Genomic DNA, 27,401 nt, shown 5'->3' on the forward strand with positions numbered 1-27,401 from the left:
ATCCCACTGAACAAGCCGGCTCTGACATAACTGAAGACAAGTGAGTGCGTTCTCTAGAAGGGGCTTCTACCAACTCCTATGGAGCTGTGAACACACCACGCATCAGGTACACCATGTACTCACAGTATGCAACTAAGGCAAACTAACTCAAGTAACACAAACTAATTTTGGAAGACCTGGCGAGTAACAGTGCAAGCTTGTCTAGAGAAACAAACATTTTTTTTTTTTTTAAAGATTTTATTTATTTATTTATTTGAGAGAGAGAGAGAAACAGCATGAGAGGGGATAGGGTCAGAGGCAGAAGCAGGCTCCCCGCCGAGCCGGGAGCCCGATGCGGGACTCGATCCCAGGACTCCAGGATCATGACCTGAGCCGAAGGCAGTCGCTTAACCAACTGAGCCACCCAGGCGCCCGAGAAACAAACATTTTTATACCAGATTCAAATGAAGTATTTTGCCAAATGCATCTCATTTTTCTAAATAAATGTGGCATCTAGCTAATGTATTTTAAATGCATCAGTGGGGTGCCGGGGTGGCTCTGTCAGTTAAGTGTCTGCCTTTGGTTCAAGTCATGATCCCAGGGTCCTGGGATCGAGTCCAGCACTGGGCTCCCTGCCCAGCGGGGAGCCTGCTTCTGCCTCTGCTCTTCCCCCCTGCTCTCTCTCTCTCTTGCAAAAATAAATAAAATCTTAAAAAATAAAATAAAATAAATGCATCAGTGAACAGTCCTGACATCAACAGCAAAGTGACTGAAATAAAAGCTCACTAGCTTGTTCTCTGCAATTGCCTTTCTACCCATGAATCCTCCACATCTATCTACTGAATTAAAGTTTAGAAGGTATTAAATACATAGATTTTAGGGGCGCCTGGGTGGCTCAGTTGGTTAAGCGACTGCCTTTGGCTCAGGTCATGATCCTGGAGTCCCTGGATCGAGTCCCGCATCGGGCTCCCTGCTCGGCGAGGAGCGTGCTTCTCCCTCTGACCCTCCCCCCTCTCATGTACTCTCTCTCAAATAAATAAATAAATCTTAAAAAAAAAAAAAAATACATAGATTTTATATACAGATGATACTCCCCCAGAATATTTTTCTTCTCCTTTACCCTTTTATGGACTACCTATAATGCCCTGAGAAAAGGCCAAATGTCGGCGGGGGGGGGGACACTGCAGTGTCCCAACAGTCTTTTGTAATAATCAATTTCACTACTTTACTTAAAGATGCTTAGGAACTGATTCTTGAATAGTTTCTACCAGCAAGGCATTATAACAACATTCTCTACTCTCTCCTAGAGGTGGCTCCCAGGGAGGAGAAAGCAGTTGTATTCAGAATGGACAGCTTCCCTACCCGTACATTCACCCAGAGGGAAAGAGGCTATAGAGACCAAGCAGACCACGAAGATAGCCTGGCTTTGAACACACACTGGAAAAACGGTATTTCAAATCACTCTATTAATAAAGCCATCATTAAATGTCCAAACTGAGCGATATTCAATCTAATAAAATTTAAGCATAAATGTGGGCAGTTTCCAAGTACTTACTACAATAGAACATGACAAACTGATTCTATTCTATTCTAAATCAGTGGTTAGATGCCCCTCCCCAGCAAATAAACAACAAAGCCCACTGATGGGCTATATACACCCCACTTCACAGCAAACGCCCCTTGGGGAAAGAAAATGTTCCTGTAGTCTGAAAAAGCCCCTTTCATCCCATGTCCTCCTCCCAGCTGAGAATCACTTTTATTTTAAATAATAAATCTGTAGAGTTTGGGGAAAACTAAAAATTTCACTGCAAGTTTAAGCTACGAAAATATAAGTATGGGGTTCTCTGAGAAGAACTACATAAAAAGCAAACCTTTTCTACATGCTCACTTCTCTGAACAGACTGGTCTGGGAGGCCCTTTCCTTTGTGCCTGGCAGCCGCCTCCCAACAGCCTGCACGGCGTTGCGGCCTTCTCTCCGTTACGCTTAGGATTCCTCCTTTCAGCCTCTGCATTTCGGCGAGCCCTTCGTTTTCGTGCTTAGAGAGCGTAATCATTTCAGACACTATAGAGCCCAGCGAGTATCAGAGGACTCGTGCTGTACTCTCCACATTTTACCCAGGCAACATTAAGAAAAAGAGCCAGGCCCCAGGAGGCCGTGAGGAAAGAAGTGAACTGGTGTCTGGGTGAGCAGAAGGGCTCGGTGTGCAGTTCCCCCAACTACAACCCGTTATACCATCACTTGGAAAACTCTTTATGTTCTAGCTAATTCTGAAGGGGTAAACCATGACTTTCGTGATTGTTTTTACAGCTGTGAAGGTTCAAAATTCTGAGAGCTTAAGATTACGGTAAAAGGAGACATTTGCAGACCTTCCTATCAAGAGCAGACTTGGTCCTATCCAAGTTGCCAATTTATGGATTTTTGTTTGTTACAATATGCACTTCTTATAAGATCTTAGTGACAGGTGAGCTTCCAGGCCCTCTCTGCCCTGACTTACCTTACTGTGTGTGAAGGGGGGCGCCGTATACAAGGTGGGGTGGATGAGAGGACGGGGCAGGTGTGGGACCGCGTGCAGAGGCACATGTCCGTGGATGTGAGGGTAAAGATGCAAAGCAGGGTGGGTGGGCTTCTCTGGGCTCAGGAACTGATGGCCCGGGGGAAGGGCTCCTGCGGTCATTGCTGATGCCGTGAGTCCGGAAGCTTCCTGTTTACAAACATGACATTCACAAGTGTTCGGAGCTTGTTCAGGCTAAAAGAAGAGAAAAAAAAAAGTACCTGCTTATTTAGTGAAACAAAGAATGGTGTGAATTAAACTAAAGTCAGTCACATTCTGCTGAGCAGTTACGTGGCCACTACAAAGAGGACAGGGCTCATGGGACACCTCGAGTTGTCCAGAGCCCTCCCTGTAAAGTACAGAAGGGACTCCAGGAGCCTGGGACAGAGACAAGAGATGCACACCTTGCTCCCCGGCCAGGTGTCTACTGAGGTGGTAGCCACACCCATCTGTGCCTGTGCCTGTCTGTGCAGGGACAAGGGGACTGGCAAGGGTGGCCGAGGGGAGGGGGGAGCCGGGCTGAGGAGGACAGAGCTCTGGTGTGGGCTCTGCGGGGTCACGCAGCTCATGAGTGGTTACATGGAGATGCTGTGAGAGGCACCAGAGACGGGACTCATCGAGGGTGACATGAAGCAGTCAGTGGCTCCTCTCCCTTAAAACAAGGGTAAAACTGAAAGCAACGGTCAAAGCAACCATTTGAGGATCTGAAAATCAAAGGGAAAAAGCAAATCAAGAAGTATTTATTCATGCCAATCTGCCAGAATATCAGGCAAGAGCAGAGGGGGCCTGGCCTTCCTGCCTGGGACTCTTCCCAGTCCCAACTCCTAGCAGCCCTAAAAACAAACTAAAACAGTATGGAGGTTCCTCAAAACGTTGGAAATAGAGCCACCCTACGACCCAGCAATTGCACTCCTGGGTATTTACCCCAAAGATACAAACGTAGTGATCCGAAGGGGTACGTGCACCCCGATGTTTATAGTGGCAATGTCCACAATAGCCAAACTGTGGAAAGAGCCAAGATGTCCATCAACAGATGAATGGATAAAGAAGATATGGTGTATACACACACACACACACACACACACACAGGAATATTATGCAGCCATCAAAAAAGGGAAAGAAATCTTGCCATTTGCAACGATGTAGATGGAACTAGAGGGTATTATGCTAAGCGAAATAAGTTAGAGAAAGACAAGTATCATATGATCTCACTGATAAGAGGAATTTGAGAAACAAGACAGGATCATAGGGGAAGGGAGGGAAAAATGAAACAAGACGAAACCAGAGAGGGAGACAAACCATTCAAGAGACTCTTAATCTCAGGAACAAACTGAGGGTTGCTGGAGTGGAGGGGGGTCGGAGGGATAGGGTGGCTGGGTGATAGACATTGGGGAGGGTATGTGCTACGGTGAGCGCTGTGACTTGTTAAGACTGATGAACCACAGACCTGTATCCCTGAAACAAATAATACATTATATGTTAATAATAATAAAAAAGAAATACCATGGCACACACATACACAAAACAAACCACCACAAAACCCCAAACTAAAAAGACCAAAGAACAGCAGAATTTAAATGGTGCACTGAATATTTTAATACAAAATAAAGGAGTAGGGGTGCCTGGGTGACTCGGTCGTTAAGCGTCTGCCTTCGGCTCAGGTCATGATCCCAGGGTCCTGGGATCGAGCCCCACGTCCGATTCCCTGCTCCACAGGGAGCCTGCTTCTCCCTCTCCCTTTGCCTCTCCCCCTGCTTGTGCTCTTTCTCGCTATCTCTGTCACTGTCTCTATCAAATAAATAAATAAAATCTTTAAAAAAAATAAAAAAAAAATAAAGGAGTAAAGGAGGAACAGAGGAACAAAAACCATGAGACCTATGGAAATAGAGAGCAAAGTGCCAGTTGCACATACCATAGCGATCATTACATTAAACCATAAATGAAGCCCTCCAGAGAAAAGGCAGAGATCGATCGACAAGACACAAATACGAGACCCAACTAAAGGATTCAAAGACTAATCTTAAATTCAAAGACACAAAGAGGCTGAAATTCAAAGGATGAAAAAATAGATAACATCCATACAGTAATCCTAAGGCAGCAGGAGCGACTCTGTACACGGGATGAAATACTCTTTCTGGATGAGAAGAGCTAGCGGAGAAGCATCTCATAACGACAAAAGAGTCAATACTTATCAAGAAGGGGTAACAATAACACACACATACACCTTCAACAACACTGTCCCAAACACATGAATCGAAATCTGGCTGGTCTGAAAAGGGAACACACAGTTCAGCAGTGATATGTGAAGACTTCAGTATGTCCCTCGGTAATTTTTAGAACCAGACAGAAAATCAGGAAGGATCCAGAGAACTGGAATGATGCTATAAATTTGACCAAACTTTCATTCACAGGACACTCCATCTAACAAGAGCAGAACACAAATTATTTTCAAGTATATATAGAACATTATCTAGGACAGACCAGATGTTAGGCCACAAAACAGGTCTCAGTAAATTCAGAAGTTCTAAAATCCGTAATCTAAGCTTAGATTCAACAAGCTAGAAAGGGAAGAACAAACCAAACCCAAAGTCTATGGAAAGAAATAATGAAGATCAGAATAGAAATCAAAGAAATAAAGAGAGAAACAGAGAAAAAATTAACAAAACCCATTTTTTTCTTTTACAAAAATGGACAATTCTTTAGCTAGATTGAGGGTTTAAAAAAAAGTAGACAAAATTACCCAAGTCAGGAATCAACATCACTCCAGACCCTGCAGAATTAAAAGAATCATAAAAGAATACAATAAACAATCCCATGCCATCAAATAAAAAATGTAGATGAAATGGGGGAAAACACATAAAATTTTTAAATTCAAAAAGAAATAGAAAATCTGAATAAACCTATAACAAGTAAACAAAATTTCAATTAGTAATTCTGTATCTTCCCACAAGAAAAGACCAGGCCCATGGATTTCACTGGTAAATTCTATCAACTACTAAAGAAATCTCCATTTTAGACAAATTTTTTCAGAAAATAGAGGCAGAATTAACACTTCCCAACTCATTCTACGAGGCCAGTATTACCCTGATATCGAAGCCACAGACTCTACAAGCATGGATAACTACAGAACAGTATCTTTTATTAACATGGATGCAAAAATCCTAACCAAAGGTTGCAAACCAATCCGGCAACATATCAAAAGAAAAAAAAAGTTTATACACCATGACCAAATGGGATTTATCCCAGGACCACAAGGTTGGCTTAACATCCAAGAATCAGGGGCACCAGGGTGGCTCAGCCAGTTAAGCAGCCAACTCTTGATCTCAGCTCAGGTCTTGATCTCAGTGTCGTGAGTTCAAGCCCTGAACTGGGCTCCATGCTGGGCATGGAGTCAACTTAAAAAACAAACAAACAAACCCAAGAATCACTTGATGCAACACACCACAGTAAAAGAACGAAGGATGAGAACCACAGGAACACTTTAATAGACACAGAAAAGGCATTTGGAGAACCCAATACACGTTCATGATAAAACTCCGAGGAAATGAGTTGACAGGATTTACTTCCTCAGTGTGGTTAAGACCATCCATGGCAAACATGCATCATCCTATTCACAGACTGAATGCTTCCCTCCTGGGACCAGGAGCAAGGCAAAGACGGGTGCTTGTATTGCTTCTCCGCAGTGCTGTGCTTGAGGTTCTAGCCAGCTCAGGCAGGCAAGAGTAAGACATTAAAAATATCCAGGTTGAGAAGGAAAAAGTAACACTGTCTTTATTCACAAACAACATGATCTTGCATGTAGAAAATCCAAAGGACTCGAACCAAAAAAAAAAGGGAGGGGTGGGGGAGAGACCAAAGAACAAACAAGTTTAAGCTGCAGAACATAAGACAAATATTTGAAAATCAACTGTATTTCTATATATTACCAACAATCAATTGAAAACTGAAATTAGAAAATATCATTTACTACGGAATCAAAAACATCTAATACTTAAGAATGAATTTAAGAAGGAGCGCCTGGGTGGCTCAGTTGGTTCAATGTCTGCCTTAGGCTCAGGTCATGATCTCAGGGTCCTGGGATCGAGTCCTGTATCAGGCTCCCTTGCTCAGCGGGGAATCTGCTTCTCCCTTTCCCTCTGCTGCTCCCCCCTGCTTGTGCTCTCTCTCTCTCAAATAAATAAAATCTTAAAAAAAAAAAAAAGAATTTAGGAAATATGTTTAAGACCTACTGGCTAGAAATTTTTTTAACTGCTGAAAGAAATTAATGATGATTAAAATGGAAAGATACAGCACATTCCTAGACTGACAGATTCAATTTTGTTAAGACAGTATTTTCCCCAAACTGATCTACATCATCCCACAAAGAAAAGAGTAGGCCCAGAGGAGTTTGCTGGTGAATTCTATCAAGTAAATTCAAGAAATATAATCTCTATCAAAATCCAGGCAGGCTTTTTTGTAGAATAAGCTGATTCTAAAACTTACATGGACACACAAAGGACTTTGAAAAGCCTGCATAATTTTCAATAAGGCCCACCAAGCTGGGGGGCAGACCCTACCTGCTGTCCAAACTTACTACAGAGCAGGTCACGTACACTATGGGAAAGGACCCAGGCCAAATGAGCAGAGAGTGCAAAGTGCAGACAATAAACACTTGCATTTAGAGCTCTGTGATTTTCAACAAACGGCTGATGCAATTCAGTAGGAAAAGAGAGGGTCTTGTCAACAAATGGTGCTGGGACAACTGGACGTCTTTTGTAAAAAGATGACTATAGACCCTCACGTCACACCATGAGCAAAAACTGAGTCAAATGAACCACACCTCAAGTGAGAGCTGAAGTTGTAAATCTTGTAGAAGAAAACAGAGTTTTCTTGGATATGACATCAAAAGCACGATTCATAAAAGGAAAAACCGAGGAACTAGAATTCACCAGAATTAGGAACTTTTGCTTTTCAAAAAAATACCATAAAAAACCTAACAGACAGGGGCGCCTGGGTGGTGCAGTCGGTTAAGCATCCGACTCTTGGTTTCGGCTCAGGTCGTGATCTCAGGGTTGTGAGATCGAGCCCCCAGTCAGGCTCTGTGCTCAGCAAGGAGTCAGCTTGGGATTCTAACTCTCCCTCTGCTCCTCCCCCTGTGTGCATGCGTGCATGTACTTTCTCTCTCTCAAATAAGTAAATAAATAAAATCTTAAAAAAAAAAAAAACAGAAAAAACCCACACAACTAATAGACATGCCACAGACCCAGAGAAAATCTCTGCAAATCACATACTTATAAAGGACTTACAACAACATATAAAAAAGTCTGACACCTCAACAATAAGATGGAATGGGAAATGAAAGGAAGACAAATCTCAAGGGGCTGCCATTTCTCACCAGACTGGCCAAACCCCAGGACTGTGACGTCATCCTCTTCTGGGGGGCAGGGGAGGCCATCACACTCTGACCCAGAGAAGCCACCACTGGTGACCAATCCTAGGAACAGACCTACTAATGTAGGAAAGGTCAGATGTATAAGGTTGCTCACTGAATAGCATATAGGGAAAACAAAGGGAAGCAAATGCAAGTGCCCATGAGCAGGGACTAAAAAGAAAAAGAGAATTCTAGTATGTCCACCTGCTGGCACTCAGAGAGGGCAGGAGACGAGGACAAGGAAGTGCGCTCCGTACAGAATCAGTCAGGATATAAGGGTGAGAGAAAAAGCAAGGGAAACTGAGTGTGCATTAATATAAGCCTTGTCATAGGAAAGGGGAAGAATAAATATGAGCATTTGCATAAACAAACACCAGAAGGACACACTAATAAGGCAGACTGGTTACCTACTGGGACTAGAACTGGGGATGGGTAGGTGCTGGGCAGGGCAGATGGTGAAGGACGCCAGGGCCAGACTTCTCAAGGGAATACCTTTTCATGTCGCCTTTCTTGTTTAACTATGGATCTATACTGCCTATTAAGGAAAATAATTAGCCAAGCACCCCAACCTTCATTTGTTCTTCCTTTTATTTAAGAACTATGTGAGCGGGGCGCATGGGCGGCTCAGTCTGTTAAGTGTCTGCCTTCGGCTCACGTCATGGTCCTGGGGTTCTGGGATCGAGCCCCACGTCGGGCTCCCTGCTCAGGGCAGAGCCTGCTTCTCCCTCTCCCTCTGCCCCCCCTTTCAAGTGCATGCTCTCTCTCAAATAAATAAATAAAATCTTAAAAAAAAAAAAATGAGAACTACGTGAGCATCTATTTATAAAACTAGGAGTCTCTAAGAGAAAACAGTCACCTCCTGATGTACTCTCACCTTTGGTTAACAGAAAAACAGAGATCCACCAGAAAAAAACCTCCCTTACAAAATCAACCTTTTCTGAAATTTTAACATTCCATTATTTATTTAAAAAAACCGTCCCTTTGCTTCTTTACAGACAAAAAATACCTCTACTACAGCTAAATGTCTGGAGTGACTCTGGGGTGCTGCAAAATCAAGACTGTCGAGTGGATTCAAGTGAGAGGAACAAGATGAAAACGGGGTTAGGAATCATGTCTGTGTATTTTATAAGCATGCCTCAATCCTCTCCAGTTCTAATCTTCAGAAGCTATTCAAGATAACGTAATTTTGCATTCAATAACACTCACTTTTAGAGAAAATATACACAAAGAAAGACACCCTTGGCAAAGCACAAAGTTCGGGAGAATGAGATCGTACCTGCTGAGTAGGGTAAGATGGGGGTGGACTGTCCACTTTACTTTCCTCTTTCCTGGGACTCCCATTGCTTAGAGCTACGTCTTGCTTTGGGGCTCCTGGCGGCTCCCCACTGCTCTCGCCATCCGCCTCTTCATCATCAGCCTCTGAAGAACTACTACTGGTACTGCTTACCTGAGGGGACTTTAAAAACAACCTTTGTAATTTATACTTTTCAAAATGGAAGAATTTTAAAAAATAAGACACCAGAACACCACTTTATGCCATTTATTGTCACTATGAAGAAGTCGTGCCCCTACCTCATCTTTCAGAGCCATGTTTTCCCCGCCACCATTCAATTCGCTGTGGATTCCATTCATATTGGCCACCACCTCAGTATCATCGTAGTTACTCAGTGGATAAATATCAGCAAATTTAGCTGACAATGGCGCAACGTCTTCATCATCACTACAACTGAGACAGGCAGAGATGGTCACCAGGAGGCTGTTCACCCGGTGGAGGGGGGGGAGACAGTAAGTGAACCACCCACTAAGCACAGACATTTCCTTTACAGACACTGTTCTGGTTTACAAGAGTATTACCCTAAGCACCGCGCATACGTTGTAACGTCTCTTAGTAACCTGAACACCGGGGGAAAATGCCTGAAAGATTACCATTTGTGCTATTTAGAAGAATGGAAAACAAAACGCCAAAAGAAGAAAAATAATCTGGGAAACTGCCAAAATTTAATCGGATTAATTATTATTGCATTTCCATTTGGCTTGAAGTGCCTTGGTATATAACTGTTGGCTGCCATTTCCAAGCAGACACAATTAATTTTTTTATTAAAATTAAAGGGGGTACAGAGAGCCACCAAAATTTCAGACGTAGCCAGATGAACAGAACTTTAAAGGCACGTAGGTGACAGAATACTAAATGGTTTTTACTACAAGGCCAGATCTCGACAAGTCAGTCATGATCATAATTATCAGCTTTAACAAGACATCTAAACAATGGGCAAATGGAATATTTACTAAAAAAAAAAAAATAGGCAAATTTCAAGTCTGTAGCCCACGAAGGCCACTTCAAACATACGCTTTTCTGGTGCATAAAAGGGCGGGCACAGAGTCCCCACATCAGTGCAGACTGTGCAAGGCACGGACCATATGTGGTCACCCCGCTGTGACCATAAACATGCCTCTGAGCCCATCTTCAGCTCCGCATACAATAACTTCCAGAAGGAAAAATCTTATGAATTAGTGATCTCTTGGATTTAGGAGAGTGTCCAGAATTCCTAAACTCAGATGTCCTTTCCATTTTTGGAAAAGGAGGGAACACAATATGCTGTAATCTGGAGCTCACCAAAGTTAGCACCCACAGCACCCTCCAGGTGAAGGCTGCTCAGGTCTCCTGAGGCCTTTGGCACCTGAGGTGATGGAACTTGTGGCCTTGGTCAACACTCACACCCACTCCTGCAACATTACCACAACCACGATTCACAGATGAGGAGGCCGAGGTTCAGACATGAAGTGATTAAATCATTTGCTCAAGGTAATGAAGGCAAGCTTCATCTCCCCTAGAGCCCATGAAAACTACAGAGCCCTTAGTACGGAGGCTCCAGTCGCACGGTCCTCTTTAACCAACTTAGTAATGACACCAAGAAAGAGGTAACACAAACCAAGAGATAACATGACACCACAAGGCAACCGTGGAGGCTTTCAAGTCCTCGCAGTTCATGTTTGGAAGACATTAATCCCAAGCTGCTGAAGGACCAGAGAGAGGTGCAGCGCAACCACAGGCAATCCTGGCCCACAGAAAAAGGTGCCCACAGCCCATTTCCTCCACCACTCGACACAGCCCAGGAGCCCACACCTGACATCGGCAGCTTTTCCAACATAAATTTTTATTAGACCATACTGTTTAATTTCGGTATGTTTTTGTAAGAGGTTGGCAAACAGCTAGCTGGGAAACCCTCGACCCTCCTTCGCAGGCTCCCAGAAAGAGCGCAGGGTATCCAGGACTAGAAAGCAGCTCGAGCTCAACAGTCATGGCGTTCAGACCAATCCCTTCGGAATTATTTTGTGTTTTGAGACTGCCAGACTCTGAAGGAAAGCCTCAGAGTCATCGGGAGAAATCCAGATGGCGGTGGTGAGAAACCTGAGAGTCACTGAGCAGCCCAAGGGCGGGGCAACAATCCCTCCCACCGGGAACCGTGCTGGCATCCGTCACCTCCAGGGGGCTCCCGACACCTGCACACTCTACGAAAAGCCAAGTGCAAACCTAAGTTTGCCTAAATAAAATAAAAACACACATCCATGTGCAACCGTCGTCCAGAAGTTAGAGTGGAAAGCCTCAACAGATGACAGGGTCACAACTCTCAAGAAACGTGGGACCACTCACCTACAGTGTGAACTGGCGACAGCTGCAGAGCCACCTCGCTCGTACAAAATGTACTTCTAGGTAATGTGGGAACACGGAAAACAGAACCTTTCAATCGCTTGCTAAAGTGATCATCTGAGTTTTTAGCAAGACATGGAACAGGATGAATTCTGAACGGACAATGAGGCGGAATGAACTTCGGGCTGATCACCCTCAAATAAAATGAGGAAACGTGAAGCCAGAACGGAAGAGACACTTCCCTGCATACCAACATGGTTTTTTCTTTACTGGCATTTATAAATTTACCGTATTTTTTTTTCTTTTCCAGGTAGTGAAATAGTGTCAAAGTTTGGGTTTACTGACCTTGTATTTTAAAAGGTGCTTAAAAAATGAAGGATCCTTTTTCTTGAAAAGCACTATAATGATATCTGTACTTCTGCAGACATCACTGTCCATATTTCTCATTATTGGATTACGTAAATTTCTGAAATCTTATTACAAAGTCACAACTTACAAAGTTGGTGCAGAGCCATTGTCTGTGAGGATGAGTCTGGGATGTTGCTGAATTGTAATGGGAGAGCTGGAACCTGACCCTGAGCTTGCTGAGGACACGCTAGGTGGGCGCATCTCAGAGAGATAGTCGGGAGCAGAATCCACTTGGAGGGGCAGCTGGTGACTGTGGATGTCGCCAGTGACGGGGGGGTCCATGACACCACAAGTGAGGATGTGTGAGAGGCTGCAGTCATCGCAAGCACATCTGAGTGGGAATGAAGGACAGTTACCCAGAGAGCCAAGAGAGGTCAGACCATGCTCTGTCAGGGTCAGCGCCTCTCCTGAGGTCGTGGGTCCCACAGGCCCACTGCGCCCACACGACAGCGCAGGCTCACCTTCTCCTGTAGTTGCAGTTGGGGCAGTCGGGCATGCTCAGCCGGGAGGACAGCATGTGCCTCATGGCGTCTGTGAAGTTGTTCTCGCCGGCGACTGCTTTCTTATTGGTCAGCTAGACGAAATCATCAAGAGAGAGGTTAATTTTGCAAGACATACCCCCAGGCAGGTGGTTCAGCTGCTCAGTCATCGTGGTAGTGTGTGCCGTGCTCACTCAGAAGCCAGTGGCCACAGGTTCCTAGAGTGGGACAGGGCGGGAAGGGGCAGACCTGAAATGCACAGCAGCTGCAGGCCTGAGCCTCACCAAGGCGACATCAGCTGTGTGCTCGGTACTCACTAGGGACCAGGAGCGCAGAGCTAAGCCGCAGCCCCCAGGAGCTCAGGCCCTGGACCCGGAAACCATGACGTGGGAGGTGCCCCGGCAGGAAAGCAGCTCAGCAGGGCGCCAGGCCCACGCAGGGCCAAGCACAGGAGGTGGTGTTAGTAACTCTGTCAGAGGCAAAGAGGGCATCCAGGTGAGGGGCAGAGCACGGAGCCAGGCATCACTGGAACACCTCCAGAAGGCCTGGCTGACCCTGGGCTGAGCAGGAGGGAGTCTTGGGGTATTCGGGCGGGTGGGGGGGCACCGTGTGTGACAGAATAGCCTGGAGGCGCACAGGCCTACACACACACACATGCAGCACCAGAGTGCCCACGAGTTAAAAAGCATCTGTGACACATGACAGAAGCAGGCAGGTGGGAGGAAGGCCAGCTGGGGAGGATACCCAGTGCAGGAACAAGGACCAACACGCGAAGGGTGCAAATCCAGGAGCTACCTGGAAAGTGGCACCCAAACCTCCAGCCGATAAGGCCAGCATCTGGATTTCAGAGAAGAAACCTACAGACCAGCTCTGGCAATGGGATGGGTGGTGCTAGAAGGGCCATCTGATAGGCTAGAAGCCACGAAGAAGGGTTGGGGGGTGGGAGCAGGTGAACAAGCCCAGTGTGGGTACCCAGAGGAGACCACAGGGGTGAGCACATGGGTGTGGGGGCTGAGGCCAAGGGCCACCAATGTCCGAGGAAGGCCGAGGGGCGGGGCAGAGCTGGCCGGAGAGAAAGTGGGAGATGCCAGCTTATGGAAGAGAATCAAGGGAAGCAAGCTTCCAAAGTCGAGGGCCCTGAGGCCATTGGGGCAAGGCCCCCGGGCAGCCACAGCGGGGTGCAGAGCGGTAGGGAAGAGCCTGTGGGGAAGGAGGGAGTGAGCCGTGTTGTCAGCAGCTACACTGGGCCCGTGTGGGGAGGCCTGTGAATTGGGCCTGAGGGGAACGGGCCTGCTCCAAGCTCCGTGACGTCTCGGCACCAGCTGCCTCTGAGGAGACCAGACAGCAGGGACCTGGGTGGCTGTGGGCTGGCGTGGGTCACTCGGTAAATGGGATTTTCCTTGAGGAATACAGAAAAGAAGGAAATGGGATATGGGAGAAAGCTGATCGAGGATTAACAACACTCGCAGGAGCAGACCCACAGCGTGACCTTGAAATGGTGGTGTTTTTCCCTGAGCAGCGCTCCTGCGCTGGTGAGCAGCCTCCCCACAGCCTCACCTGCTCTTCAATGAATCGCCTCTGTTTGAAAAGCTCCCAGTCCTCCGTCAGCATGCGCTGTTTCGTTTTCATTGTCATCTAGGAAGGAGAGCAAACAACAAAACCTTAGTGCCAGCAAGAGCCAGCCAGGCGTCTTCAAGGAGAGATTTCAGAAACCGTGTACGTGAGAAACTCCCCCCTGCAGACAGGGGAAGGCACGACACAGACCCGAGGCCCTGGCGCTCCACCTCTTTCCCAGGCTCTGCTCTCGTGGGAAACGAGGAGGAGCTCACATTTAAAAAAGAAGTGAAGATCCCAGAGCTGAATCTGTCACTGCAGTCAGCGAGCACTCGGCCTGTACTGAATGCCCATTATGTGCCCTGCCTGTGCCAGAGATAAAAACCTGAAGATGCGCAACTGAGCAGGAAAAGCCCCGAGCAGCCTGAGCTGGCGTGGACGGTCACACCATGCCTGTGGAGCCAGGCCCACAGGGGCAGATTGGGGTACGACTCCACCCCCACAAGCCCCAGGCAGAGTCAAATGCACAGAGACAGCAGGTGGATGGGGGAGCCAGGGGCTGGGGGACGGGGGTCAGTGGGGGAAGGTGGAGGGCGGAGGCATGCGCCACAATGGGAACAGACTTGCTACCATTGAACTGGACCCTTAGAAATGGTTAAAATGGTACGTTTTCTGTTATGTGTATTTTACCACAATTAAAAAAGAAACCAAACTGAGAGGAATAGGGAATTAAGAATGGGCTCAAGGTATAGTTTTACTGGGGTGGGGGAGGCTATGAAATGATTAAATCTTGATGTTTATCTACATGTGTTCTTGTAGTTACTGAAAACTTAAGAATAATAAGAGAAATATGGGATATGTATCTTCCAAATTATTAAAACAAAAAAAGGGGAGCGGGACATATTTAATCCCACAGGCAAGAAAGTACTAAATAAACCCTCCAAAACAAGAGTAATTTCAAAAAATAAATTCATGCATTTGAAAAAAAAAATTTACCCAGTTTAAACTATGAGAGAAGAAATCCAAGTTGAAATGACAGTCCACGGAAATCATGGACAACGAAAGCCCCACAAGTTAGATTACAGAAGATGTACTCAACAAGTAGAAGAAAACGTACAGGCTTCAGTGACCTTATGAGAGAAAACAGCAAAAGGCTGAAAAGTATATGTTCCACGTGAGAAGCCAAAGAAACAAAACAAAATGAGCAGGAAGAAATTAAAGGAAAAGCAGAAATTATTGGGAAAATAAAGAAGCAAATATGCTCAATAAACCCCAAAACACTGGGTCTCCAGAGCCCCTCCTAGGCTGACCAAGGGAAGAAAAGGCCCCACGGAAAAAGTGGGCATGAGACAGGACAGACACAGGCAGAGGGGGTTTCCTTTAAACCCCAGGAGGAAATGTGTGGACAATGTAGACTTTCATCTCCACAGAAACGCTGTGAGCAGGGGGTTCACGGGCTATTCTGCTGGGCCCGCCCAACGCGTTTTAATAGCTGAGTCAACATTAAAAAGCTCTTGGGATTTCGCCGAACAGCCCAGACTTTGGCTTCTGTGGACCTCTCTGTAGCTCTGAGGCACTCTGCCCTTCGCTGCCCTCCTGGCCGAGGGCAGGGCATTTCTCCTTTTGGTGCAGATGGTGCTCTCCTGGCAAAGTGGGCCAGGGAGGCAGGCCGGGGGAGCACAGCAGCTCTCCCGCAGCCACCGCTCCCCCCACTTGATGGCTCCCCTCTGAGCACAAGCTCGTCATCCCTTGTCTACACCATGTGGACAATCTCCTAGGCAAACATCAATTTGTGGAACTCCCTCAAGGAGAAACCTCAAAACAGAAGCAAAGTGTAATGTGAATTGAAAAGATGGTACGAGACCCATAGTCCTCGTTCCTCCTCCCTGCAAAAATAAATCACGCCCCAGGTTTTAGGGTGGGTTCTATCAAACCCTTTATGGAACAGAAAATTTAAACTATTCCTGAAAATTAAAAAAAAACATGGGAAGTTTCCCAATGCAGTCTATGGGACTAGCATAACCTTCATACAAAACAGACAAGGTCTCAAAGACAAACACTCAATGATGCCTCAGAATACAAACCCAAAAATCCTAAATAAAATATTAGCTACTTAAATCTAATAACGGGTTAACAGAATATAGATCATAACCTAGTAGGCTTTAATCCCAGGAAAGTAAGCATGTCTCACTAGATAATCAAACTCAATACCTATTCCTGTCTACAAACGTCGTAAGTTAAATAAGCTAGAAAAAAAGAAACTTCCTTCGCTAAAAACTCACCAGTACTCAGGGGAGGCATGTGACTTCAGGGAAGCATGCACAGCTGTCCCCGTGAAGCCAGAGGAGCAAACGGTGCCACTAGCTACGCTCGTTCGTGATGAGCTGGAGGCTCTAACTGAAGCCAAACGAACTGCAGATGCCAGAGAAGGTGAGACAAAACTATGACTCGTAGGAGACGTGGCTTCTAGAAACTTCGAGGCAGCTGACCCAGAAACGTCTGCAGCGTCATTAAGGGCACTGGGTGGAATGCCAACAGCCAGACGGCCCCAACCCCAGAAGCCCCAGGTATAAACTTGATGAGATTCGCACAAACTATAAAACCATCAGACAGAACAGAAAACACGACCCAAACACAGAAATGTGCACCATCTTCTGGGATGGGAAGACTCAATGCTGGTGCGAGCTCCCCCTTTACGTCATGTATGTCTGCCGCTTTCAGGAAAAACATATTCCTCTTACAAGCAGCAATTACTGTCACACGTTTAAAAAATGATTTTGGAGTGGGGTGCGCCTGGGTGGCTCCATCAGGTGAGCAACTCTTGATCTCAGCTCAGGTCTTGATCTTGGGGTCGTGAGTTCAAGCCCCATATTGGGCTCCACGTGGGCTGGGCATGGAGCCCATTTAAAGTAAAATCTTTTTTTTGTTTGTTTTTTTAATTTATATAACAGGAAATTTTTTTTCAAGATTTATTTATTTATTAGAGAGAGAGAGGGAGGGAGAGTGAGAAGATGAAGCAGACTCCCCCCTGAGCAAGGAGCCTGACACGGGACTCGATCCCAGGACCCTGAGTTCATGACCTGAGCCAAAGGCAGACGCTTAACCAACTCAGCAACCCAGGCGCCTCAAATAAAATAAAATCCTAAAAAACAAAAGATTTTCAATGAACTAGATATTAGGAAAGGTAGTAATTTCTTTTAGTACAGAACCCAGTCCAGAGCTGTTTGATACCTAACAACATCAACAGAAACCTCCTCTTTGACCACCCCCCCAACATCCTCTGGGATAATTTTTCCGAACATTTGGGTGCCTGCAGGCTTATGTATGTGTCAAACAAACAAAGGATACATTTTAAAAAGCAAGCAAAAACAAGTGATCTCAAAGCTGTCACCCATGTCCCACGTCCATACTTATTCATGAATACTCAATTATTATTATTTTTTTAAAGATTTTATTTATTTATTCGACAGAGAGAGAGACAGCGAGAGCAGGAACACAAGCAGGGGGAGTGGGAGAGGGAGAAGCAGGCTCCCTGCCGAGCAGGGAGCCCGATGCGGGGCTCGATCCCAGGACCCTAGGATCATGACCTGAGCCGAAGGCAGACGCTTAATGTTAAGACTGAGCCACCCAGGTGCCCCTGAATACTCAATTATTTACAGATGTTTTGAAACCTTGGAATTACTAATAATTTCCAAACTATTAGGTTAGAAGTGACTGATGTCCACTCCAAGGATTCCAGAATGACTGGTGCCCTCTGGATGCTGCTAAAATTGCTCAGTTTCCTTAATTTGAATTAATGGCATCATGATTTCTTGACAGGTGAGTGAAAATAATACATTTTCTGGTTGCTTTAGTAAGGAGGATGGTTTTTTTTCTTTGTGGGAAAAAAAAGAAAAGACCCTTTTTTTCCTTTTTCTTATTGTGGTAAAGTACACGTAACATAAAATTTACTGTCTTAACCATTTTTTTAAAGGATTTTATTTATTCATTTGAAAGACAGAGAGAGAGAGAGAGCACAAGCAGGGGGAGCAGCAGAGGGAGAGGGAGAAGCAGACTCCCCACTGAGCAGGGAGCCTGATGTGGGGCTCGATCCCAGGACCCCGAGATCATGACCTGAGCTGAAGGTAGATGCTTAACCATCTGAGCCACCCAGGTGCCCCACCATCTTCATCATTTTTAAGTGTACATGCAGTGGTATTAAGTACATTCACATCATCGTGCAAGCATCCCTACCATCCCTCCCCAGAACTTTCTCATCATCCCCAACTGAAATCCTGTCCCCATGAGTTACACTTTCTGTCTCTAGGCATCTGACGACTGTAGGTACCTCATATAAGTGGAGTTACGCAATACGTGTCCTTTTGTGTCTGGTTTAGTTCACTGAGAGTAATGTCTTTAAGGTTCTTTCATATTTTTAGGTCTTCTAGTTTCGGTCCTTTTCCACCCTGAGTTAATTTCTTGTTGGGCATCACGTGACCACACACGAGAGGGTCTATCTTTATGTTGACACCACGCTGTTTTGATTGATCCAATTAGTATTTTGTTGAGGATTTCTTTTTTTTTTTTTTTTTTTTAAGATTTTGTTTATTTATTTGACAGAGAGAGACACAGTGAGAGAGGGAACACAAGCAGGGGGAGTGGGAGAGGGAGAAGCAGGCTTCCCGCGGAGCAGGGAGCCCGATGCGGGGCTCGATCCCAGGACCCTGGGATCATGACCTGAGCCGAAGGCAGACGCTTAACGACTGAGCCACCCAGGTGCCACCTTGTTGAGGATTTCTGCATCCGTGTTTATCATGGATGTTGGTGTATAGTTTTCTTTTCTTACAGTCTCTGACTTTGGTATCAGGGTAAGGCTGGCCCCATAGAATGAGTTGGGAAGTTTCTCTCCCCTTCAATTTTTGGGAAAAGTTTGGGAAGGACTGGTGTCAATTCTTCTTTAAATGTTCGGCAGAATTCACCTGTGAAGCCATCAGGTCCAGGGCTTTGCTCTTTGGGAGATTTTTGATTACCGATTCAGTCTCCTTACTAGTCGTAGGTCTAGTCAGACGTTGTGTCTCCGTGATGTAGTCTTGGTAGGTTCTGTGTTTCCAGGAATTTGTCCACTTAGATCTAAGTTGGTGTACAACTCTTCACAGTAATCTGACAATCCTTTTTATTTCTGTAGAATCGGTAATAATGTTCCCACTTCATTTCTGACTTTAGGAATCAGAGTCTCTCTTTTTTTTCTTAGCCCATATAGCTAAAGGTTTGTCAACCTGGATGATCTTCATGAACCAACTTTTGGTTTCTCTGATTTTCCTCTATTCTCTCATTTGTTGATCTGTTCTAATCTTTATTATTTCTTTCCTTCTAGCTTTGGATTTAGTTTGTCTTTTTTCCCTAGATCCTTAAAAGTTGCCAAGTTAGGTCGCTGATCTAAAATCTTTCCTGCTTTTTATTGTAAACATTTAAAGTTGTAAGAACATGTACTTTTAAAGAAATAAATTTAATTTCAGCTTTATTTTTTTTTCAATTTTTTTATTGTTATGTTAATCCCCATACATTCAGCTTTACTTTTTAAAGTAAGACTGTATTTTCCTTCCTAGAGAAAACAAGTATACTGCTATTTTTAATTTTTTTTTAGTATACTGTTATTTTTAAACATACCCCATTTCCGTCAGAATAGCAGTGATAACGCTATATTATATTCCTGAATAGACATTTACTTCAGGTACAAATACATCAAGAAATTACTATTCCCAGGGGCGCCTGGGTGGCTCAGTTGGTTAAGCGACTGCCTTCGGCTCGGGTCATGATCCTGGAGTCCCGGGATCGAGTCCCACATCAGGCTCCCTGCTCAGCGGGGAGTCTGCTTCTCCCTCTGACCCTCCTCCCTCTCATGCTCTCTGTCTCTCATTGTCTCTCTCGCAAATAAATAAAATCTTAAAAAAAAAAAAAAAGAAAAAAAGAAATTACTATTCCCAAAGGTTTTCTCAATTTTAGCAAAGTCTCAGTCTTTCCTTTCTTCTAAGAGTTGTCTTGGGGCATTTATGTGTTTAGTCCCAGTTCAACTGGAGAAACAAAGAAAGGATTTCTGAAACTAGAATTGCATCTATACCCATCATACCTATAAAGTGAAATGAGAAAGAGTCCACGGGGTCTGCAGTAGGGCAGGATGCGGACACCTCTGACCCAAATCCCAGAGTCTCAAAAGTATAATATAGAGGGGCACCTGGGTGGCACTATCAGTTAAGCGTTCAACTCTTGGCATCAGCTCAGGCCATGATCTCAGGGTTGTGGGATCAAGCCCCACGTCAGGCTCTGCGCTTAGCGCAGAGTCTGCTTGAGATTCTCTCTCCCACTGCCCCCATCCCCGTGCTCTCTTCTAAAATAAACAAATAAGGGGCGCCTGGGTGGCTCAGTCGTTAAGCGTCTGCCTTCGGCTCAGGTCATGGTCCCGGGGTCCTGGGATCTAGCCCCGCATCGGGCTCCCTGCTCCGCGGGAAGCCTGCTTCTCCCTCTCCCACTCCCCCTGCTTGTGTTCCCTCTCTTGCTCTTTCTCTCTGTCTGTGTCAAAATAAATAAATAAAATCTTAAAAAAAAAAAAAAAATCTTAGGGGCACCTGGGTGGCTCAGTCATTAAGCATCTGCCTTCGGCTCAGGTCATGATCCCAGGGTCCTGGGATCGAGCCCCACATCAAGCTCCCTGCTTGGCGGGGAGCCTGCTTCTCCCTCTCCCTCTACTGTTCCCCCTGCTTGTGTTCTCTCACTCTCTCTATCAAATAAATAAATAAAATCTTTAAAAAAAAAAAAATCTTAAAAAAAAAAAGTACAGTACAGAGCTCTGTCAGTGCTCCCTTATTACTCCTTATACCCTGTTACCTTGAAAAGGGCTGTTTTGAATAGCTTGTCCTCTGCCCCACCCTCCCGTGGTTTTAGAAAGGCAGGCAGGCAGGCTGGGATGCCCTCTGGAAGTCCTGCTCTGCGTCCCCAAGAGGCTCTTGGTGACAAGCTGCCCCTGCCCTTCAGGCCCCAACTCCAACAGGAGCGCCCTGCCTTCTTGGGCCTTCCTCCATGCCTGTTAGCCGTGGGCCAAGCACAACCAACTCTGTTCTGCCTGCGCTCCCTCTCTAGACAGAGAGAGAGAAGGGGCTGTGAGCAGCAGAGCATTCTGGGAATGGTTCCTGAAATTACAGGACTCAGCAGCTCCCCAAGACCCCATAAGCTCTTGCAGGTGACAATAAGCCAGGTGGCAGCCTACGCAGGTGACACTGGGTGTAACCAGGTCAACGCTGACCCAATGAACAGCTGCTGCCAGCCCCAGATGGCATAGCTGGGTCAAGGCCACCACGGTACCGCGGGGCCTCAGTCCCCCTGCACAATCAGTGACCACACTCCTTCCACCTGTACCTCCCCTGTCAGCCTGGCACACGAGCCTTATCCAGTGGCACACACTCACCTGCTCATCGACGTAGGCATCGATCCTTTGCTGGCATTCCAGCCACTCCTCGGCCACCCTGCGCAACTCCTCTTCGGATTGCTGGTACCGCTGCAGCAAGGTGCTGTATGTGTCCTCGTTGCACGTGTCGTGTGTCGTGGTTCCCAGCCTAGGGAGAGAGGCATTTCAGCAAAAGAAAGGGGTCTGCTTGCTCGTCACCTCCTCCCCGATGTGACAAGTGGGACACCACCACACACCACACAAGGCTGCTGTGAGGGATTAGCAAATACATACGCGAGGCACCCCAGAACAGAATCTGGCATAAAGGAGAAGCTCGAAGAAGTACGAGCTCCCCAGAAAAAAAATGAGTGGTGAGTAAGACTGTTCTGTAAGACTAAGGCCTTGGGGCACCTGAGTGGCTCAGTCCGTTAAATGCCTGACTCTTGGTTTCAGCTCAAGTCATGACCTCCGGGTCAGGAGACGACACGCCGCATCGGGCTCTGCGTGGGGAGTCTGCTAGAGATTCCCTCCCTCAACTCCCCCTCGCCACAAATAAATAAATAAGGCCTAGCAGTTCAGTTCACTAAATGTGGAGTTGTAACCTATTTTTCCCTACTGAAATACACTGACCCAAAGAAAACACAACATTTAATGAGAAATACAAAACTTGGACTTGGTTTTCAAATTAAGTAAAACAGAAAATTCGATCCAATCAAAGAAATATACTTTATAGCTTTATTTATTCTATATTATTTCTTGTGAAGGAAGTTGGTAAGACGGCAAATGAGAAAATGAACCGAAAACAAGACACACATACGGTAAACAATGAGGAAAACACCTAGACTTCTGGGGAAGAGACTACGGGGCAGGGGGTGGCCTGGGGAGAGCAGAAAGCCAAGCAGGGTGGCAGGGACAAGGGGGTGAACAGACAAACATGTCATCAGAAACTGCTCATTTTCTGACTATCTAAATACATTAATGCTGGAACCAAAACAACTGTAATAAAAGGCATCTTGACAAGAAATTTCAAAATCAAGACAACACTTATAGTCACTCAAGGGCAAAAAGGCAACGCGCAGAAATGATCATCAGTGTCAACATAAAAACACTGGAAGCTACGCATGGGGATCAGTAAGATACTTTACGGCACATCTAGACAAAGGGATTCCAGACAACTAGGTGCCTTATTATGATGCTTACAATTACATCTCTTCATTCACATATACTTTACTTACACATATGCTTTGAAATGAACTATGCCCATGCTAAGTAAAGATATGACTATGGCATCATGTTTAAAGATGTGTGTGGGGGTGGACATAAGAAAAAAAAACTAGAAGCAGCACCGAATTGTTTTACAGTACCTATTTCTCTCCATGATTTTCTGTATTTTCAGAGTTTCACTGCATCACAATCTAATAATTTTATAGTAAATATAAACAACACAGTAATTTTAAAATTAGGACCCTCTCAACGGGCACAAACGGCTTTCCCCCGTCTCCGCCTGTGGGTGGATCCCACTCGTGACTATTGTGTACAACGGAGAACCTGCAAATGAACTCACAGCTGCTGAAGTTATTGGCACACATGTCCAACTGTGAAATCCACGCCGAGGAGAAAGCAGGCAGAAGCCAGGCCTAACCGAACAGGTGTTTGGGGGAGGCCAGAGACAGGAAAGAAATCGATACTGACCCACACAGTGACTGAGGCTCTCTCAAACACCGAGGCTGTCCTTCTAAGGCTGTTTCTGCCCCATCAGGATACAAAACTCCTCAAGATGCAGAATCTAGCGACTCTGAGGCTGCTCTGGGCTCTGCACAGCCCCTGGGTGGCCGTCGGGCCTGAGAACACAGCCTGCTGTCTTGCTGCACAGCAGCTCCCGGAGCGGCCGCTTTCTCCCCATTCCTGCTTCCACAACCTTGCTCATTACAGACGCATTTCCATGCTTCACGCGAAGCCTGCCTTCTACATAATGCCACCCTGCCCCTCTTGTACCACTTGGAAAACGGGGATGTTAAGGAGGACCAGCATCTGCCTGGCACACACACCTCTTCCCCTTCTACTGGAAGTGAGAACTGCTCTCCTATACCGTGAACCAGGTTCCATTTTGAGCCAATGGAGAGCAAAGCAGCCAGGGGTCCTGGGACGTCTTTGATGGGGTGATCAGAGCACAATGTGCAGGCAGAGGGCTTACATTCAAGCCGACCTGGGCTGGAATCCAGACAGAAAACAAGGAATGTCCTCACGGTCACACGACATGAGTGGTTCAGCAAACAGGTTACTGTCTAAATATTCACTCTGTAAACACACGATTGTGCCGTGGACAGATCCTCACGGTAACGTCTACTACAAATAGTGTGCTTGTGCAACATAAGGAGAATGAAATAAAGTCAGTTTGGGCAAGTTTATTCACAAGCCTAATTCAACATCTCCCTAACACTTAATTTCATATATTTAAAATAAAAACCGGTTGGGCAATCGCTAATAACTCCCACAACAACAAACAAGCAGACAGTGAGGCTCCTGGTCTTGCCATAGGCACGGACACGAGTCCGACGAAGCTCCTGGACCCCACCACCAGTTCTCAGGCAGCACAGACAAAAAGCCTGTGCGGTGCTCCCTGAGCGCACACGCCACAGGGCCGACGACTCAGGTTCTCCAACAGATAAATTCTAAGGGGAAAAGGGTGGGGTGGGGGCCTGCCAGTTAAAGAATTACAAGAGACACGGGGAAAAGAAGGGGTGAGAGTCGATGCTTCACAGTGACAGAGTCTCTGGGGTGATGAGGAAAGTTTTGGAAACAGACAGTGCTGATAGTTCCTCAACACTGTGAATGTAATTAATCCTACTGAATTGTACAGTTAAATGTGGTTAAAATGGCAAGTTTCATGTTACAGTTTAGCACAATTTTCAAAAATTAGTAATGTAATATACCGACAGCCATCGACTTGTACACTTTAAATGAGTGAACTGTAATGGTATGTAAATTATATCTCAGCAAAGGTGTTTAAAAAAAGGAGAAATACTTCCCTGAACTAAGTTCCTTTACATGAGGTCAACCTCATGTAAATTATTTGTATTAAAAAAAAACAAACAAACCACAAAAGATACATCAAAAGAAAAAGCAGGCGGGCGCCTGGGTGGCTCAGTTGGTTAAGCGACTGCCTTCGGCTCAGGTCATGATCCTGGAGTCCCGGGATCGAGTCCCACATCGGGCTCCCGGCTCAGCGGGGAGCCTGCTTCTCCCTCTGACCCTCTCCCCTCTCATGCTGTTTCTCTCCCGCTCACTCTCTAATTAATAAATAAATAAATAAATAAATAAATAAATAAATAAATAAAAGAAAAGAAAAGAAAAAGCAGGCAAGCCTGTGGAAAGGCACACTTGAGTAACAGGAGAATAAACAAGGAAGGAGTGGGACCGCGGGGCAGCTCTGGCAGAGGAGTCTGGGCTTGGAGGCCACACGCAGGAGGAACGGACTTCCCAGGGCCACGGCCAAACTCGCTAACAAGTCCTTCAGCTGCACATCTGCTCCGTGTCATCTTCTCTGTCTACATTTTACTTTAATAATAAAGTTAAACAAACACAGGGCCAGAGACCAGTATTAAAATACTCCCAGCTAGAGAGTTTATGTGCCACAGATGCAATCATCACTTTAGGGGCTGGTATTTGTATATAATTTGTCCCAAAACTTTTACAAGTTGTTCAGTGGGTATCTGTACACTAAAAGCTCAGACCTGAATTACTGTTGGGGCTGACAAGGGAATCTGCCAGGGAACCCAAAGGAACTGTCCCTTCCGGTGTCACCAGCTCCCCCTGGGAATCCTCTGCTTGCCTCCTCCCCAGCTCTGTCCCTGTCTCTATTTCCCGCGCTCCCTCGCCTGTCCCCAAGACCACTACTTCAGCTTGACCCCAGAATTAACATTCAAGATTAAAACGCTGCCAATCTTTTGGAATCTGACCATCATTTGCAATGAGTGATTAAGAAACCCAGAACTAGGGGTGCCTGGCTGGCTCAGTTGGTTAAGCATCCGACTCTTGATCTCAGGGGTGTGAGATCAAGCCCCACGTCAGGCTCCACACTCAGTGTGGAGTCTGCTGAAGAATCTCTCCCTTTACCCCTCTCCCTCTGCTCTCTCTCAAATAAATAGTCTAGAAAGGGAGGGAGGGAGGGAGGGAGGGAGAAAGAAATCAATCTGGAACTAAGGCACAGACAAGAATGGAGCTTCAGGATACATTTCAGGTCCCTGTCACGCACCCCCAGTTGATGACAGGCCCATCAAACTAACTGGCTCACCAGAAAAAGAAAGTACAAGGCCCTAGAATCTTGCTGTAAGAACCCCTACCTTCCCAAGATGCACTCCCCCCCACCCCCCCCATAAAAAGTGCCTTTTGGTGGATGTAAACATCAGTGACTAGGGACAAAACCATGTTCTGCATTTCAAACTCATGACTTTGAATACTTTCCTGACCCTTTCTTTGGTGGAGGTGGAAGTCAGGACACTCAAGTCCCCATGTCCCACCATGGAACGTGCCAGATGCTTTCAGACTGGACACAGAGGAAAAGGGTAGGCGGGGGGCAGGCTGTGGGGGAGGGGATGCTGGGAGGGTCAGGAGCCAAGCAGGGCACTGGCCACACCCACACAACACTGTTCTGGCCTCTCTGCCCCCGTCACCGTTATCCAACTGCTGTCAGGATTACTGCTTCTCCGGCGGAGGCCCTCCCCTCCAACTGAAGTGGGAACAGTTCTGACCCCTCAGATAAGATTCAGGAATACAGGAAACGAAGACTAGGTTGATACATGGGTTTCAAGAGAAAACAGAGTGACTGGTCTGGAAGTCAACTACAAGAATAGTTTATTTACCTCAAAATAATTTCCCTTCTTTGTGAATCTGGTCCAAGTAAACAACAGCATGGACATTTAAACAGAGATGACCATGGTCTGTGCTGCTATGAAGTGTCTCTAGTACTGGACTCTGTTCCCACACTAAGTCCACAGGGACAGAAGCACCACGAGGCAGAACCGTGGAAGCGGGCACCTGGCTCAGTGGCGCACGGCGACCAAACACCCAAGGAGCCTCCTCCCAGCGGAGTCGTGTCGGAGTCAGCCCACTCCCAGCCGGGTGTCCTCCACCCTGGCACACGTGCGGAAGCCCCAGGGATACTCCGCACCACTAAGAAGCGACCAAGCACGAAAAGGGGCACTGAGGGCAAGTTTGAGAGACACAAGTCCCTGCGCTCCGTGCCCAGGAGCCCCCGTGGCACCGTCAGGCCCGTTCTGGAGCCGTCCCCGCTCCTCCGACCCCCCCCCCCCCCCCGTCTCCCCTGCAAACCTGAGTGCTGCAGCCGTCGGGCCAAGCCTGAGTCTCGTCAAAGTAGAACTCTATGTTTACCACAGCTTGTCCTTATTCACAAGGAATCTGTGGTGTTAAATCTTAGTGACATTACTACTGAGTTTGTTAAAGTTTCAGTGCAGTACACCCTGGGGATTCTGAGCTTCCGCCCAAGCGATACCGTTCCCTGAGCAGGAACCCCCAGGCTGCGGTGGGGATCCGACACACACACGCGACCCCACGGGCAGGAGGACCGCGCCGTCACACCACGGACACATACGCAGACGAAGACCACGTACCTGATCTGCGACAGGAGTGCTGGCAAGTTGCTCTGGAGAAGCGGCTCCGAAAAGACCAGATTTTCAAACAGATGCTTATTATGCAGTTCCCATGTCACCTGGAACTTTTTCAAGTGTTCGTTTTCCTAATTAAAAACATAAATAAATAAATGGAAGATGTACTGAACTGACGAAGACTAAAAACTCCCCAAAAGGATCCGCCCGCTCCATCCCTCTCTGCAGGCCCAGAACATTCTGCGGACAAGGGGTCGCCGCTCCCGGTACTTCCAGAAGACACCCTGATGCAGACCTCTGGCCACACGCACACGGGACCCCACCTCTCC

At 46.4% G+C, this 27,401-nt stretch overlaps 1 protein-coding gene across 3 annotated transcripts in view; it reads right to left on the reverse strand.

Annotated features, from left to right (window-relative positions):
* LOC118010779 (E3 ubiquitin-protein ligase RNF4) overlaps nucleotides 1-27,401 on the reverse strand; it is a 214,019-nt gene that overhangs the window by 41,333 nt on the left and 145,285 nt on the right. For all 3 annotated transcript variants that reach the window (XM_035005443.1, XM_035005445.1, XM_035005444.1), the window contains 8 exons: nucleotides 27,079-27,203; nucleotides 21,470-21,617; nucleotides 14,035-14,112; nucleotides 12,460-12,572; nucleotides 12,087-12,329; nucleotides 9,514-9,667; nucleotides 9,218-9,397; nucleotides 2,475-2,726 (listed from right to left, as the gene is read on the reverse strand). In XM_035005443.1, coding sequence (XP_034861334.1) covers nucleotides 2,475-2,726; nucleotides 9,218-9,397; nucleotides 9,514-9,667; nucleotides 12,087-12,329; nucleotides 12,460-12,572; nucleotides 14,035-14,112; nucleotides 21,470-21,617; nucleotides 27,079-27,203 — 1,293 coding nt within the window. The remainder of the gene's footprint in view (nucleotides 1-2,474; nucleotides 2,727-9,217; nucleotides 9,398-9,513; nucleotides 9,668-12,086; nucleotides 12,330-12,459; nucleotides 12,573-14,034; nucleotides 14,113-21,469; nucleotides 21,618-27,078; nucleotides 27,204-27,401) is intronic.

The sequence above is a fragment of the Mirounga leonina genome, unplaced genomic scaffold (assembly GCF_011800145.1).
Source record: "Mirounga leonina isolate KUSES-001 unplaced genomic scaffold, KU_Mleo_1.0 Mir_129, whole genome shotgun sequence".
NCBI lineage: Eukaryota > Metazoa > Chordata > Mammalia > Carnivora > Phocidae > Mirounga > Mirounga leonina.